At 40.3% G+C, this 16,359-nt stretch overlaps 1 protein-coding gene across 1 annotated transcript in view; it reads right to left on the bottom strand.

The window, feature by feature from the left end:
- msi2b (musashi RNA-binding protein 2b) overlaps positions 1-16,359 on the bottom strand; it is a 434,292-nt gene that overhangs the window by 293,921 nt on the left and 124,012 nt on the right. The window contains exon 6 of the mRNA XM_037688064.1: positions 11,877-11,969. Coding sequence (XP_037543992.1) covers positions 11,877-11,969 — 93 coding nt within the window. The remainder of the gene's footprint in view (positions 1-11,876; positions 11,970-16,359) is intronic.

Raw genomic sequence — 16,359 nt, 5'->3', positions numbered from 1 at the left:
AGATAGATAGATAGATAGATAGATAGATAGATAGATAGATAGATAGACAAGGCATGCTTGACTGAAAAAAATTACATTTGCATAACAAACAGAAGGTTTGAGTTTGTTCAATGTTTTATTGTTGTTAGCTAGTATATCACTTAAAAAAATCACTTGTTAAATAAAACAATGACACATATTTGACAAGTTCCATTAAAATGTATTGATTTGTTAAGGAGTTAAGTATTTATCTTGTTTCATCATACCCTAATGTATATGAGCCATCATTCACTAGGAATAAACCTTTTTTACTATTGGGGTTTCTCAAATAAAAAAAAAAGGGTTGACTAAACAATCTGTTTTACTGTTTGGTCACCTTAGATTTTAAACACAGACCAGTTACCTAAGTACACATACATGTATACATGAACATAAAGTGGGCACATTTTAAACTCCACTAAATATTGGGAAATAAATACGCTGGGATCAGTTTTAAATATGAGTAAAGGCTCTTTGCAAAGCTGTGCAAATATGTGTTTCTTCTATGACCCACCCATCATATTGCTGTACATGTAATACAGGACTATACATACATCCATTTTCTTTATCCACTTCCCTTTGCAGGGGTTCCCAGTGCCCATCACCAGCAGTCATTGTGTGAGACGTTGGGTACACCCTGAACAGGTCTCAAGTCCATTACGTGGACACATAAACGAGACAAACAACTTACACTCTTACCCACACCAACAGACCATTTAGAGATACCAGTTCACATAACATGCATGCTTTTGTTTTGTGGGAGAAAAATGGAGTACGTAGAGAACACCGCATACACAAGGAGGACATGCCAACTCCACCCTGAAAGGCCCCAGACCCAGAAGCGATCCTGCAACCTTCTCGCTAAAAGAATACAGCTCTAATCATTTTAAGCCACCTTTTAGAGGAATCATTCATTTAAAAGAATATGAACCAACTAATAAATTGAACAAGTTAATCAACTTGTTTTTTTTTTTTGGTTTACTTAAGCTCCCTCCTCAATCCCAGAGAGAAGACTTAAGCCTGGAGCTTTAGCAAGCGCTGTATTTAATTCATTATGTTAATCATGTTGCAAAGGTAACGGTGGCTAGGATATCCTGAATCCAAACTGTATCATTTGAATAAAAATGAATTCAATGTAATTTATTTAGCCCTAATGCAAGATGAATGGCTCCAAGTTAGCATATCCTAAAATCTATGAAACTCTGACCAGACTGGATAAAATGAGAAGCCTTAAAATGAACATTTCTTTATGCACTGAACCAACAAGAGATCAGATTTTCCTATATGAGGACTTCCAATTATTATTATTTTAATAATTTTATGATTATTAATTTTGTACCAATAAACCATAACCTAAATTTGTCCAAAGTAGCTTGTTAACATTATCAATGCAAAAATATCAGCGTTGGCATGTGCATTTACTTTAGAGCATTAAGTGCAGCCTGACATGTTAACCACTGTGGCAGTAAAACATTCTTTTTGTTACAGATTTACTGAAGATATGAGCTAACTTCTTAACAAAACATAAAACCTTCAGAGTTTTCTGTAAAGAAGCTGTGAAAGAGATGTGACACAAGGACATATATCATATTTAAAAAAAAAAACTACAAACATAGCATTTGCATCTCTTTCTGGGACTATATTTTACTCCAATAACTCTATTTTGTTTGGTCTATTTACTTTGCTAAAGCTAAATATTACTGGGCGTAATGAGTCTGTCACTACCAATGTTGGATTTTATCATTGTATCAAAATGAAACCTCACAGGCAATTTCTAATAGCCATATTCAGAATAGTGGATGACTTCAGGCCTTAAACCAAGATAATTGAACCCTTTTACCACACGGGAAAACACAGCCATGAGCAGAAAGTGTTTCAGATAAGTGAAACCTTTAAGACATCTTTCGCCCTTCACATCAAGCCAGAGCACACAATGTGTACATTCTCATGTAAGAACATTTTATCCAGCAATCTCAAGAAGGCACTGCGTAGGAGGCATGAGCTGGAGTTGCCTGTGGATCTGGTCAAGCTGCAGTAGGTGGCTTTAGAGAAGCACAAGCAAAGAGCCACTTGAAGCCAGCACTTGCATTGAATGCACATCGAGCTACACAAGTGTTGTGGGATGTCAGACACAGCAGAGGCCCACTGAAAAGCATGCGTTTCTTATTGTCCTTTAATGAGACCTGCTAGTTTCAAAGTCTCATTTCTCAAAAGTCAAGAGTAGTAATCTTATGTCTGCTCAGATTTATTAGCAATTTCATTTATTTTCTTGTACATGTATTCAGACTGCAAACTCAAAGAAAGACCAAAAACGTGCTCCTTTACAGCATTGTGGTTTGTTTTGGTAACATTCGAGGCTTGAAATGACAATTGCTGGGCATGTAACAACACACTGCTTAAAAAAAAGATTGCTGTTGTTGGTTGTTGATTCGGTTTACTATCTAAAATGTTCAATGAAGCATTAAAGTTAAAGGTTAAACTCAAGCAATTCTATTGACATTGCCTTCTGTTCAGGCATTTAGGATAAATCCATCCAGAGGATGGCACAAATGCCTTTATCAAATGTCACAAGATCTATAAAGCTCTTTGTGTATGAGCTCAGATGTTGGGTGAGCATAGGGAATGGTCATCATTTGAGCTGTAATGTGTCAGATGTCTGTTGTAGTTGCGGTTCGTGTTCGTTGGCTTCCTTTGGCAGAGGTTTATGGAAGGTTCATGTTTATGGATAAATGCCACAGAGTAATTGAATCCTTTTTAAGGGTTGTGTGGCAGTTTTGCATCTTAAAAGTCACTTAGAAGAGCAGTGAAATATGACAAGGTCATTTTTCCTTTAATAGGCCGCAGCACGCAGAAGCACAGAGCCGTTCCCTCAGAGGGGGACTACAGCGTCTGTGGACCACAACTCAAACATACCTACCTACTCTGAAAACAATCCATCTCCCTATCTCTCCATCCCAATCTTAAGAACAAACATAAGAGCATATTTCCAAACATATTTCATGCCCATCTGAGAAATAAACACTTCTTGGGATCTCAGTGGCACTCTCCCACGTAAGATTCCCTTAGGAGTAGACCGCAATTTGCAGAGCTGAGGTGTCCACCTCCACACCAGTCTGATGGCAAGACTGCTGCAAATTACTCATGACACTTCCTCTGATGACATTTTTAAAACTGCTTTCCTGTTGAATGGCATCCATGCAACCCCCCTCCCCCCTCTCCCCTCCCTGCCATCTATACACCGCCACCGTCAACACTCTAACCCAACACACACATTAATTCCCTCACGTCTGGTCATGTCACAATGGCCCAGCCAAGATTGCTGCCTCCTGCTTTCACCTGAGTGACCCCTCTGAGCAGGTGCTGGATCTGATCCAATCACAGTCAATCTTCTTTAAACATTTCATTCTTTAAGCAGAACAGGGGCTCAAAATTCCATCATTCAATGACCCGATCAGTCGCCGATAACACAATCAAGCCAATCCAGGCTTATCCCAAGGGAGCTATTTCAGTGTGGACAGCTGGGAGATGAGACTAGAGACCTACAGAAAGGTGTCAATCTGCCTTGATCCACGGCTCTTTGTGTGCCACCTATATCACACAGAGTTCGGTGGTTGAGGAAGCCCACGTGAAGAGCATTTTGATGATCAGCAAGTCAGAAAACCATCTCATCTTTCGTTAAACGTCTGATCCCTTTAGTAGAAACTAATTAAAGGTTTGTTGTAAGATCTGCACTGTCCATTCTTTCATACAAACAATCACACACGTATAAAATTGTCTCAGGTCTGAAATAAATGTTCAATTTTCAGCAGCCATTTAAAAGCCACTCTATTGGAAATGTTGCTGGGCCAGTGGGCAAATAAAGGTCAAGGGGGATATGAAATAGTTTGTCTAACTGGCTCGTTCCCCCAGTGTGTGTGTCCCTGCAGAACCGCAGTCATATCCACATTCATAGCCTATTCATTTATATTGCGCTGCCCTTCTCACTGCTAGGCTCAGTCACTAACTACAAGTGACTGCAATGAGATTGAAGCCTTTGGCTAAATCTCCACTATAGAGCACATGCTCCATCATCGCTGCTCTGATCACTCCTTATAATCACAGAAACCGTACCATATCCTCAGCTGATTGGGTGAGGTGAGTCACAGCAGAGAGGAAACAATCACAGAATGTCAGCAGATGATGGACACAGAGATGCTGGAGTGGTGGTTGTGGTCACTGTGAGCTACCATGTAAATTGCATGCAAATGTGCACCTGCAACAGCCGAGGAAGTGGAATAAAAGGCTTCGGCCTTTTGATTGGGTTCCATTTTTCCCACCTTGTACAAAGTGTATTTTTCTGCATTAATCATTCATATTTGCTATTTTGGCCAATAAGAGCGTTCAACCTGTGAACGAGTCCGAAGTGCAATTAATATTCTTCATCACAAGATCTATTTTGGAACCAGTGTATGGGCTGTTGTAAATGCTTCATGCAAGCCAAGGTTAAACTTGGATCTGCAATCAAAGAGATAAGACAAGAATGATGAGATCAATGATTAGAGGTGATTTGTAATATCTGCACCGCACTCTCTCAGGACAACATTCCAAAGTATATTTCATTAATATTCATTCTCTACAGGGTGGCATTTTTATCCTTGAACTACATGAAAACCTTCACTGAGATACCAAGATGGGTATGTAAACTTAAGTCATCCTCTTTTTTATATAGTTGGTCACAAAAAGTTATTTTTCTGCCATTTATAAAATATAAGGGCTGGCAAAATGTCAGCCATGGTATTAGATTAACTGAGACCCAGAACAAATTATGTGCACTCTTTTCCTAATGCTGTTATGATTTTACTTTTCCTCTTATCTGCTTCATCTTTCAGAAGGTATGAGCAAAGTATAGAGTCAGTCCTCTCCTGGAGTGTGAAACACTACAGAAGTGGCACATGGTAGCTGTGGGCTGTTCTGACAATGATCTTTTTCCAGCTCACTCATCCTTCCAGTGTCCTCCAACAGATGTCATCACTCTTATAGTCACTTCCTCAAACTGACTTTTTTTCTCCATAGCAAAGCACTGTCTCATTGTGTTATTGAACTTTCTAGCTTTTGGGGGCGGCTGTGGCTGAGTGGTTAGAGCAGTCGTCCTCCAATGCGAGAGTTGGGGGTTCGAATCCACCAGCAGTCACATGCTGAAGTGTCCCTGGGCAAGACACTGAACCCCTCATAGCCTCTGATGTGTGTCCCATCGGTGTATGAATGTGATCTAAAAGCACTGATTAGTCTCTTTAGAATGATTTGTTCAATTAGCCTTGTAGAGATGTAGAGTGCTGTAAGAATGGGTAAATGAGGACACAGATTGTTGTGTAAAGCGCTTTGAGTATCTTGAAATAAGATAGAAAGGCGCTATATAAGTACAGTCCATTTACCATTTACCATTTAGCTTTTGCCCACTACTAAGCCTAGTGGCAGTGACCTGGTTAAGCCCCTCCCTTCTTTTCATTAAGCCCCGCCTCCATAATATGTCTCTAGAGTAGGGGAGTATAAGAACCAGGACTGCATGAACATAAAGGAGAGGACTTTTGCTGCCAAGTGACATGGAAGCAAGTAGTTCTGATGAAACTAAAAAGTCTGCTTCAACCCCTATATAGCACAGAACAGGAAAAAATAAAATAAAATCAAGAAAGAAGAAGGGCGGAAACTGAGCCAGTGAGATGTAGATGTTTCAGCTTAGGCAAGTAAGGGCACTATGAGATGACTCAAAGCCGATTACAATAAACCAATGAGGAAGCATTAACCACCACAGCTAATTATGACTTGAACTGTTCAGAGTCGTTTTTTCATGCCTGGACAAGTCTCTGCTGGTACGTCACATCCAAATTTATAAGGTGCCACCACACCACCTCCCATCTCTTAGAAAGCTTCAGTGAAAGAGTTTCAAAAGTTTTTTTTTTTTTTTTTTTGACAATTATTTGATACAGCAAAAATTTAGAAAGGTAACAATCTTACACCTTGTAGAGCATAACACACTGCATAACACTAAGAACTGTAATTTGTACCTTATTGATCACTGATTTTTTTTTTTTTTTTTTCATAAAAGCTGTAATTTTCAGTCTACTGGTATCAGACTCCTTTTTGAAGCTGAATATATCCTTGGGTTGCCACTGAAAAAAGACTGTAGGAATTTCTACAAGAATATCTGATGTTTTGTAGCTGCCTTTGAACTTTCTTCTAGACTGAAGTTTATTAAATTGTTAATAAATGTGAACCTTTTAATATGTCAAAAAATACACATTTAGATTTCAGTGCTAAGCCTCTTGATTCCAAAGATAAACTATCAACAAAATAAATGAAAGTCTTTCTTTTGCTGTTGTTCTGTTAATGGGGAGAGTACTACATAGTTACAACACTCGATTTAAACATCAAAGTTGAGATATTTTAAAATGGGGTTCTGTAGAAATCTTACGTACAAGTAATATCTTACCTGTCTGAACAAACTCACTTTAGAAAAATAAAGTTTAATTATGACCAGACTGATGAAGCAATGGTTTTGGATGCTATCAGTCCATTAAATGGATGTTATTAGTTGTTAGCATCCCCATGGGTAGCGTTCAGACTGTTCCCTCCTACCTCTAAGTAAATTTAAAGTTATGTTTTTATGGGTGATAATAAGCATCGCGGCTCGCATGTAAAACCAGAAGTGTATTTTAGTTAGCTTAATGTAACTCTTTTCCTAAACCTAACCGTAGAGCTGACCCAGACCAGTGACCCAAAATTTAATCCCCTTGCCCTTGAGACTTAACCTAACCCTGACCATAAACCTAACCCCCAGACCCTTGACTCTTAAGCCCCCAGTATACTCCCGCGTCCGTCCGTCCGTGCGGAGGTACGTGCGTACGTACGCAGAAGTTTGAGACTTCATACTCGAGCGTACACCCTGAGCGGCTGCAGAGCAGCTCTACAGACAGGGGCGTTTACCTTTGGGACAAATTGAGGTCGCCGATTGGTCATTTGCTGACATGCCTACTGGATTGATTGACAGGTTGAAAGAAAAAAAAAACTAGAGTTGGCAGCCCCAGCCGCACCGGTGTTCTGTGTTTATATGTTGTTAATAAAAAGTTCTAAAAAAAAAAAAAAAAAAACAGGGAGCGCTGGCCCTGCAGCCCACACATCAGACCAGCCCACCAGGAAATCTCCAGACCCTCCCGCAGCCACGTTGGAACTGATTTTATTTAGCTCGTGACAAATTCCTTAATTTCTCACCATTTCAGTCATGGCATCAATGGAGGAGGAAGAGGTCGCTGCCTCTTGGAAAACAAAACAAAAGAAAAGGCCAGATCAGGGATCAAGAAGGAGAATTTAATACATTGGTGTCGCATACAAAACAGTCCGTCGCTGGGCAGTTTATTGTGCAACACCGCGTACGCATACGCAGTCATAAAAATTGAGCTTTGCATGGACATGCCCTGCGGAGGTACGCGCGTACCTCCGCGTATGAACGTACGCAGGAATATACTGGGGCCTTAACCTAACCACGCGCCCGTATTATCAGCGATAATAACGTACATTTAAACCTACTAGAAGGTAGGGGAGGGGCAGTCTGAACGCTACGTATGGGGATGATAACAACTAATAACGGCCATTTAATGGATGATAACAACCGAAGCGGGTGGATGAAGTAACCTAAGTGGGACTAGGCGCAAAAAGATTTGCTTTATCTTTTATCCACTTCTTTCTTTCCAGGTTGCGGTCACTGGTGCCCATGTCCATCAGTCACTGTGTTGGGGGACACCCTGGATAGGTTAGAAGTCCATCACAGAGCCACATAAAAACACAAGACAAAAACCCATGCACTCTCTCACTCTCACCTAGAGACAATTTAGAGTTACCAATCAGCCTAATATGCATGTTTTTGGTCTGTGGGAGGAAACTGGAATACCCGGGGAAAACCCACGCATGTACGGAGAGAACATGCAAACTTCAACCAGAAAAGTCCCCGGCTGGGATTCGATCTGACAGCCTTCTTGCTGACAGACAACAGCTCTACTGACTGCACCACCATGCCATCCAGTCAATATCAATCAGTCAATATCTATACATAAGTGTTTATTTAAATCTAATTTACTATCCTCTATAAGAAAAAAATACTTAACACAAGCAGCTCTCTGATTAATTTGGCTTTATTGCAAAGCAGAAATAGCAGTAGGCTCCAACAAAAGTCCTTGAATATAAAAAGAGGCCAGGCAGTACTGATAAGATTGTCTCATCTGGCTTGCTGGGCTAAAGTGACGTGTGCTGCCTGAGAAGGAAAAAAAAATGGAGGGCAGGATGTGGCTACTATTAAGCAGGTAATGGGATCCATCTGAGATGCATTAGAATCAGTCAAACACAGCCACACTTCAGTTCTGTTCAAATGACTGTCACAATCAGTGCAAACGCACACCTTCAGCGTGTACTGTAGGTGAGGAAAAAGAAAGAAAGAACGAAAGAACAAATGGAGGACAGAAAGAAAGAAAGAAAGAAAGAAAGAAAGAAAGAAAGAAAAAAGAAAGAACAAAAGGAGGAAAGAAAGAGTGCAGCAGCTCTCAGAAGCAGCAGCAGACTTGCGTTTGTGCTCTCTACTAATCATGACGGCTGTCAACATCTCTCCACAGCAAATGCACCATCTCCTCCTTGATGGAGACAGAAAGGACCGGGGGTGGGAGGGTGTGTGTGTGGGGGTGGGGGGTGGGGGGTGTGTGTGGGGGGGGGGGGGGTGGAGGTCACGAAAAGAACCCATGACCCAACTGTGGCCACAACAGCTGTTTCCCCTCCACTGCCTACCAACCACCGCTATCTCCATAGACCACATCCTGCTAATTGGCTCATGCTGCTTTACACACACACACACACACGCACGCACGCACGCGCACACACACACACATGCACGTGCACACACACTGTATACAGAACTTGTAAATAAAAGCAGTGAAAGAGCATACTCCCAGTAAGGAAGAACATTTGCAGGAGCCTTAAGCTGTAGTTGTGTGATGATTGATAAGTGCTTCAAAACATACTTTCAAAAGTTCTAGATGGCTTTCTGTCCTGCTTCCATGCTGGCTAATGCCCCTCCTGACATGCACATGAGCTGACAGGAAAAAAACAGACTGACACACAGAGATGCCTACTGCCATCGAGATGCTATGAAGGACAAACTGAATTAATTGGTTTCTCCTTCTGTAGGGAAGTTCTCAGAGCGGTGCGTTTGTGACGATAATGGTAGGTTGCACTGACAGGCAGGTTATTTAATAAATCCTGGGATGTGTAAGGCAGAAAAAAAAGAACAGACGCAAAACACAAAGAACCCCTTTTTTGCCTGTCATAGCCTTTAATATCTGCTCTGATTGTCTTTTAACTGAAGGCACTCAGATCCACTCATACACACGTACATACCCCTAATCATGCACCCACATAAATACAGCTAATCGCTGACATGCTCCCGCATGGCACGAGCAGCACGGCTAACACATCCAAGCATGCACAAGTAGGCTATAAAAGCGCACAAAGAAACATGCTCGAGATCTGTCTCAATCAGTCTGATTTGTTTGTTTCCTTCTAAGCGTTTGAGGATTCCTCAAGGACGGGAGGGTGTGTGTGTGTGTGGGGGGGGGGGGGGGGGGGATTTTGTTTAATCAAGTCAATTATGTCATTCAATCAAGTCTAAAATCATTTGGAGTCCCTTCTCACAACCATTGATTGCAAAGTCATGCTGAATATTTGCTCGCTGCGTTCTATTGTGCAAATAAGTCATCTTGATGTGAAGCCGTCGACCAGGATACAGTGAGGTCTCGAATGCTCTTCCACGAAAGAAGAGCAAAACAAAGTCCTTCACCTTGCTCACTTTAAGCCAAGAAAAAAAAATCCTGGGGTTTAAGAGTAAAGTTAGTAGTGCATTGTCTTTGAACAAAAGCAAAAAAAAAATCTCTATTAATGTGTAAGAGCTCTTTTGTCTCCTTCAGGACACGGTACATTATGTGCCTGTGAAAAATCCATCCTTACTAAAACTCAAGGTCAAGTGTTGATGTTGCGCAGAGTGGATCAGCTGAAGGTGACCTTGACTGATGTGGAATATGACATGAGGGAAATGGATCTCTGCTCGGTGTGGGGAAATTATCTGTAAAATGCTGCCACTGTATCAAAGCCTGTTTGTGTCTGCACGCATGGTTGAGAGCTGTGTGTGCATGTGTGTGTGCACGCTGTATGTCTGTCCTTGCATGTGCCTCAATCAGATAGGCTCAATGGCCATAGGAACAGCATGCAGAAACTACAGCAGCACTCAAAAACTGAGCTCTCCCCCCCATTTCATATCAAACTTTCAAAAAATGTCACAATACAGAGACTTTAGCTCTGAGTCCAGTACTAAGCTGCATTTGGTTCTGATGTCATGCTTTCATCGTTTCTGGGAGGGTTGCTCTTGGCAGCTTGGTTGTCAGGGCCTGTTTGCTCCGTAAGCAAAACGCACGTTGTTGACCGGGCATGGCAGGCTGTGTGACGCTGCTGCCACATCTTCAGCTGTTTGCTTGTCACAGTTTGTCTTAATATAGAAGAGGAGCCAAAGTGACGCAGTTGGCTTCTTTTGAGGCTACACTGTGAGCTCGCTAAAAGAACGAGACGCAGATGATTTGTCTGGACTCTGCAATGAAGTTTTCCCAAATATTAAAAGAGCTGCGCTAATTTAAACTGATCAGTGTCAAATTATTGATACGTTCTGGGACAAACTGTCAGCATTCATATAACGTGAAGTCATTCAATCAAGTCAGTAACAGACGGACTGACAGACAGACAGAGATGCCTGCTGTCACTGAGCTTCTCCCACTTTGTGATACTTTGGATAGAGAGGGAGGCTGTTCAGAGAGATATGGGTCCGCTTACGATAACAGAACTGCTGCTATCAAATGATTATGTTGAACTAAAGTGTAGTTTTTATGCGTTTTTAGAAATGCCTAAATATGAGTGTTGCATGAACATCGTATAAATGCAGAACAACCCAATAGCAGTTGTTACACATTAGACTACGCTGACAAGATCAAGTACAAATACTGCATTATGTATCCTTTAGTAAAGTGATAGCTTGTATCTTTTGAAGTGGGGTTTTCTATACAAGTTATGAGCAATTAACATCTTACCTGTTGTAGAAAGTGATTTGGTCAACCACAGTTTGGAAAATTTAGTTTAATTCTGATCATTTTGACAAACTAACTGCAAGATGGGAGATTGGAGTTGTTTAGGGACGAAGTCTATGCATTATGATCTTGGCCCCACTCTTATTATGTATTAGCTCATTTGAATTAAACTCTTAAGATATAATTTGCTCATAGCTTTTTTTCAAAGACTCCCACTTTAAAAGATCTGAATTACCACTTTATGGCAGCTATAAGAACAATTTTCGAGCACTGATAAAATTTACATTGTAAAAACCTAACAATCTTGTCTAACTCATGATCTGTGGTTTTAAGGTTTATTACTCTTTAAGAAACACACGTGTGTGAGTCAGACAGTTAGCAGCCAACACTTCTCAACAACAACAACAACAAAAGCCAAATTCAAACACTCATTATCTAAGAAACAGCAGAATGTCACAGAAATGTTGCCAAAATTATTCTGAAGAGACTGAAATTCAAATAATTTCTGGTGCGCTGCGTAGCCAACAGCTAATACTTCTTAGCACATTGCTAAGTGTTTAGCTATTTGTCTATCAAATCTAACAATACCCATTTTATTACTATTTGCCCCAATTATCAAGCTTTTTTTTCTGCCAACAGTAAGACCACACGCAGTCCACTAAATGATGAATATTGTGACAACCCAATGGTGGTTAGCAACAAAAGTAGTCTTACCTTCCCAAATTGTTCAAAATACTGCTTCACATCTTCCACTACTGTATTGGCCGACAAGCCGCCCACAAATATTTTCTTTGTTCTCGTGACCATCTGGAAGAGAAAAGGGCGAGAGGAGAAGATGAGTGACAGGACTTCAAATGCATCGCACAATCTTTAATGAGGCGCCAAACTCACTGAGTGAGCAGCACCTGCGATGACGGATAGCAAGGAGAGGGAGACGGGAATGCAAAGATCCACACAATAAAGTTCGGAGGCGTCATTTCGTGTTACAGCATTACTACCGAGCAAGGTTGCAAACGCTGAAGGTTACAGCAGGGAGGAAATATCTCAGCCAACAGAAGCGGGGCTGTGAATTTTCTCCTTCGATGACATTTCACAAGGAGACTCTTATCAGAACTGACCATCGCACAGTTAAATACCTTCAGTTTAGCCTTCAACGTTTCTGTTTATCTTTGCAAAAAATAATTGAATAAATCAATTTTTAAAAAAGCAGGAATAATTTATGGTCTTTCAAAAAACAATTAATGAGTGTGAGATGATGGAATCAGAGTGCATTAAAGGCTCATTTAGTTTCAAACGGCACAAATATTAAGGATTATTACCCACAGCACCAGAAAGGGCACAAACATCTGCTGCAGAGCACGTGCTGAAATTAGGAGGGCAGTTTCTCGGGGAAATACACTAATATGAGTGCAGTATCTGTGGGGGGCTATTTCTTTTGTTGCACTCAAGGCTGCATCAATTAAAAGGAGGAAAATATAAGAGGGAATGAAATTAGAGTTTGTTTGATGACATTTTTACATGAACACAATATTATCCTGACCTCAGACCTGGTCTGAACTGCTGTTTGTTTTCTGTCCTGAGGCACAGTTTTCAACATTTAGATCAGACGCACCACATTTGATTTGGGACTAATTGAGCGGCATTAAGTGTTCGGTGTAATTTATAAATATTATATTCTTTTGGAGCTTCAGTACAATGCCCAGGGTGCACTTCATGTCCCTGCAGCGTTCATAATGTTATCTGTTACGCTGTTGTGGTTATTGCTTTTGTCTGATATGATTCTGAGCTGAAGGGCTGAATAAAGGTGAGGAATAATTTTACCTCAGACACTTTCAGGTGAGCTCAGGCCATGTCCACATGGAAACAAGATTTTCAAAGCTACTTTTTTTCTTTTTTTTTTTCCAGAAATGCCTTCATCCACACAGAAACACCAAAACTGAACCAAAACACTGTAGTAACAAACCAGGCTACTGTGTAGCAGATAAATAAAACCCCCAAACCCAAAAGACTAAAAAACACTTTCCCATCCAGTTTTCCTTTGTTTTGAGTCAAGTATTTGGCAGCATGATGGCTTAGTGGTTAGTTTCCTCACAACAAGAAGGCCCTGGGTTCAATCCCAGGTTGGATATTCCAGTTTCCTCTTATAGTCCGAAAGTATGCATGTTAGGATGCCTTCTGACCTCCTTTGCAAAAGAGATCTGTGATCTCATACAGAATACAAAGGTTTTGCTATAGATGAGTGACTAGGGTTTATATTAAGGGTCTGCAACCTGCGGCTCTGGAACCACATGTGGCTCTTTAGTCCCTCTGCAGTGGCTCTTTCAAGCTTTGACCAAAACTAACTTAAAACTGAATTTTATTGAATCTTAGCTCAACAAAATGCTAGTTTTAGCAGTTTTTCTGTCATTTCCTTTGCAAATAAGTGAATACTTGAACTAATACAAGGAGTAAAACATATTCACTATCTGCTTTTTTGATTATTGTGGAAAATTTAAGTATCTTATTTTGAAGAAATAAAGCATAAAGTGAATGAGCTGCATAGCGTTTCTTTTCTTTTTTTATTGGGCAAAACAATATTATTTTCCTTCTTTACAAGAATATTGCTTTTATTTTGTTTTTAAATGTAAAAATATTAACAAATGCTAAAAATCGTTAGATATTTTCAGCTTTATAAATGTCACCCCTACTGGCCAGAAAAGTGCCCTCCAACACGAGCCACTTGATTAGTCGTAGCAGATTGTTGTGGCTCCAGACACACTTTATTTAGTGAACAAAGGGGCAGAAATGGCTCTTGGATCTTAAAGATTGCAGAACCCTGGTCTATATCATCTGCTGCACTAATGCAAACACAGATTCTGTGAATATTGATGCAATGTAGATAAGATTGGAAGTCACAAAATGATGTATTTTGGTTAAAAACACAAGGTCTTTCAATAACTTTTCACTACGGAACTGGTTTCCAAAATGTATTTTGCCAGGGCTCCTAATATTTTATTTCTGCGTGGATGCAAAGCTGAAACAATACAAAAACTTTGTTCACAAATCGCTGTTCTCATGTGGATGAAGATGGAAGAAGAGATGCACATGACGACAATGCATGTCATTCTGCCCGTTGGATATAAATATAAAATTTGCTTGTTAATCTGAAGCATGCTCACTAAACCGTCCATCATTAAACAGGGGTGGAGGCCTCCGTGTTCAACTGTCCCTCTTACAATGCCGTTATTGCTAATATCACTCAGCCCCCTGTGAATAGCAAGTGGCCATCGGGGCACTAACGATCAGTCGTTAGGCTGATGGTCCTCCTTTAAAATGTGAACAGCTAGTTTTGGCTGTCAACAGCAAACTGGTTGATCTACTATGAGAAGATGCTATTTATAAGACCGGGTTTAATACAGCTCCTCAGACTGATGAAGTATTTTGAATAAAAGATGAAACGTTTATTTTTTTTATCCGTCCAAAGACCCTGACTTAACTTAGTTAGACTTGCTTGCTATTGTTGGATTCAGTTTTCCTTTGATTACATGCTAAGATAAAATATAATTAAATGGCATATTATGAAATATTTAAGTTAAAAATAACGATTTAACAACATGGCTAACGTGTTTATTGCACCTGCTTAGCCACATCAAACCAAAAGGAAACAATAAAACAGATTTACTTTCTGAATCACATTTTCCCAAATAAAAGTCTCTTTTGAAGTACAAAGTCACTACCAGAGATTGAGAATTTACTGATCTGATGACACATATAATGATGTTTGATGCACTGCTTTGTAATCCTACTGCCAAACAAAAAAACGAGCAGAAACAGTCAAAGCTCTGATCTCCCCTGGCTCGCCTGAATCAAACAGAAATAAATGATGTGGGCAGGATAAACACACTCAAGAGATGCCCGGCGAACAATCAAGACGGCTGAAAAAGTCTACCTTGATCATAATGCTGACCGAGACACTTTCGATATGAAAGAGGCTTAACACGGGGAAAAAGAAGCAACGTTCAGCGCGAGCTGAAGTAACCATCTGTCAAGTGCTTTCCAGGTGCACAGTCTCACAAGCGCATCGCCTGCACATATGCACACAACCTCCCACACATGGGCCCTCTCTCACTGTTGGTGCTGTTCTTTATAGATTTTGCTTTTATTTGTGTTTTTAATGCATTGCTTTGTTTTTTTTTCAGTGAAATCCAATACCTTTTGAGCATAAAAACATTGAAATCAAAGGAAAATAAACATTTTGTTATAGGCATAATGATCAATGAACAGAAGCTGTAGCACATTTTAAAGATCTACATTTATTCTTCTTTGCAAACCCAATTTAAAGAATAAAGAGGTCCACACAGCATGAACTTCAAGGCTGGAGGTGCTGCCAACAGCAAGATGAACACTCAACCAATAAAATATAATTATAACAATAAGGATGACTAAGTGCACGAACAAAAGCAACATGTTTCACTGAGCTTTACAACAGCTTCATGAGAATGTGCAATGGGCCAAAGGCTTAAATATGTAAACACAGCCTGTGTAGTAATTAGAAATGGCATACAGGTGTCTAAATAGGCCTGACCTTCTCAGAAAATCAATATACAGTTGGTGCAAACAAACCACAGAAGAAGTGTACAAATATTTCTGACACACAGCATGACTCTTGGGATTTGTTTCAGTCTGATCATATCCGAATGACTTTTGCCATCGCTTGACTTTTCATGTGGCACAAGTTGACACTTGCAAATATTACCACAGTGCTATATTAATTCCACACATTAACATACCATAATGGTGCTCAGATTCTAACAAGGTCATAGCAGCCACTTGCTAAATGTTAGCTTAAGTGTATGCGGCGACACCCGGTGTTAGCCACGCTGTTGCTATGGCGGCGATAATCCCAAAACAAATCTGAGGCTGAGAGAGGGCAGTTCAGATTGGAGAGAGCTGAGTCCAGTCTGACAATGTGAGCCTAAACTGGACAGGCTGAGTCTGATATGTGATCAGATCAATGAACAGAAAAATACACAGAGCTCTTTCAAGGTCTGTGCTCATTCCTGATTTGTATAAATGTTTTTTTTTCTAAAAATGTTTCTTCCCCCACATCATCCTAGTGGCTGGCTTCTTCCACCAGATATGCAAAAAATATCAACTGCTGAATCAGACACTTTAGTACTTTTATGCTGGCCAAGACCCAGCAGCTGCATAATCCTCT

The sequence above is a fragment of the Nematolebias whitei genome, chromosome 14 (genome assembly GCF_014905685.2).
Source record: "Nematolebias whitei isolate Nwh7 chromosome 14, NemWhi1, whole genome shotgun sequence".
NCBI lineage: Eukaryota > Metazoa > Chordata > Actinopteri > Cyprinodontiformes > Rivulidae > Nematolebias > Nematolebias whitei.
Note: the sequence above shows the minus strand (reverse complement) of the source record. Positions and strands in the feature narration are given on the sequence as shown.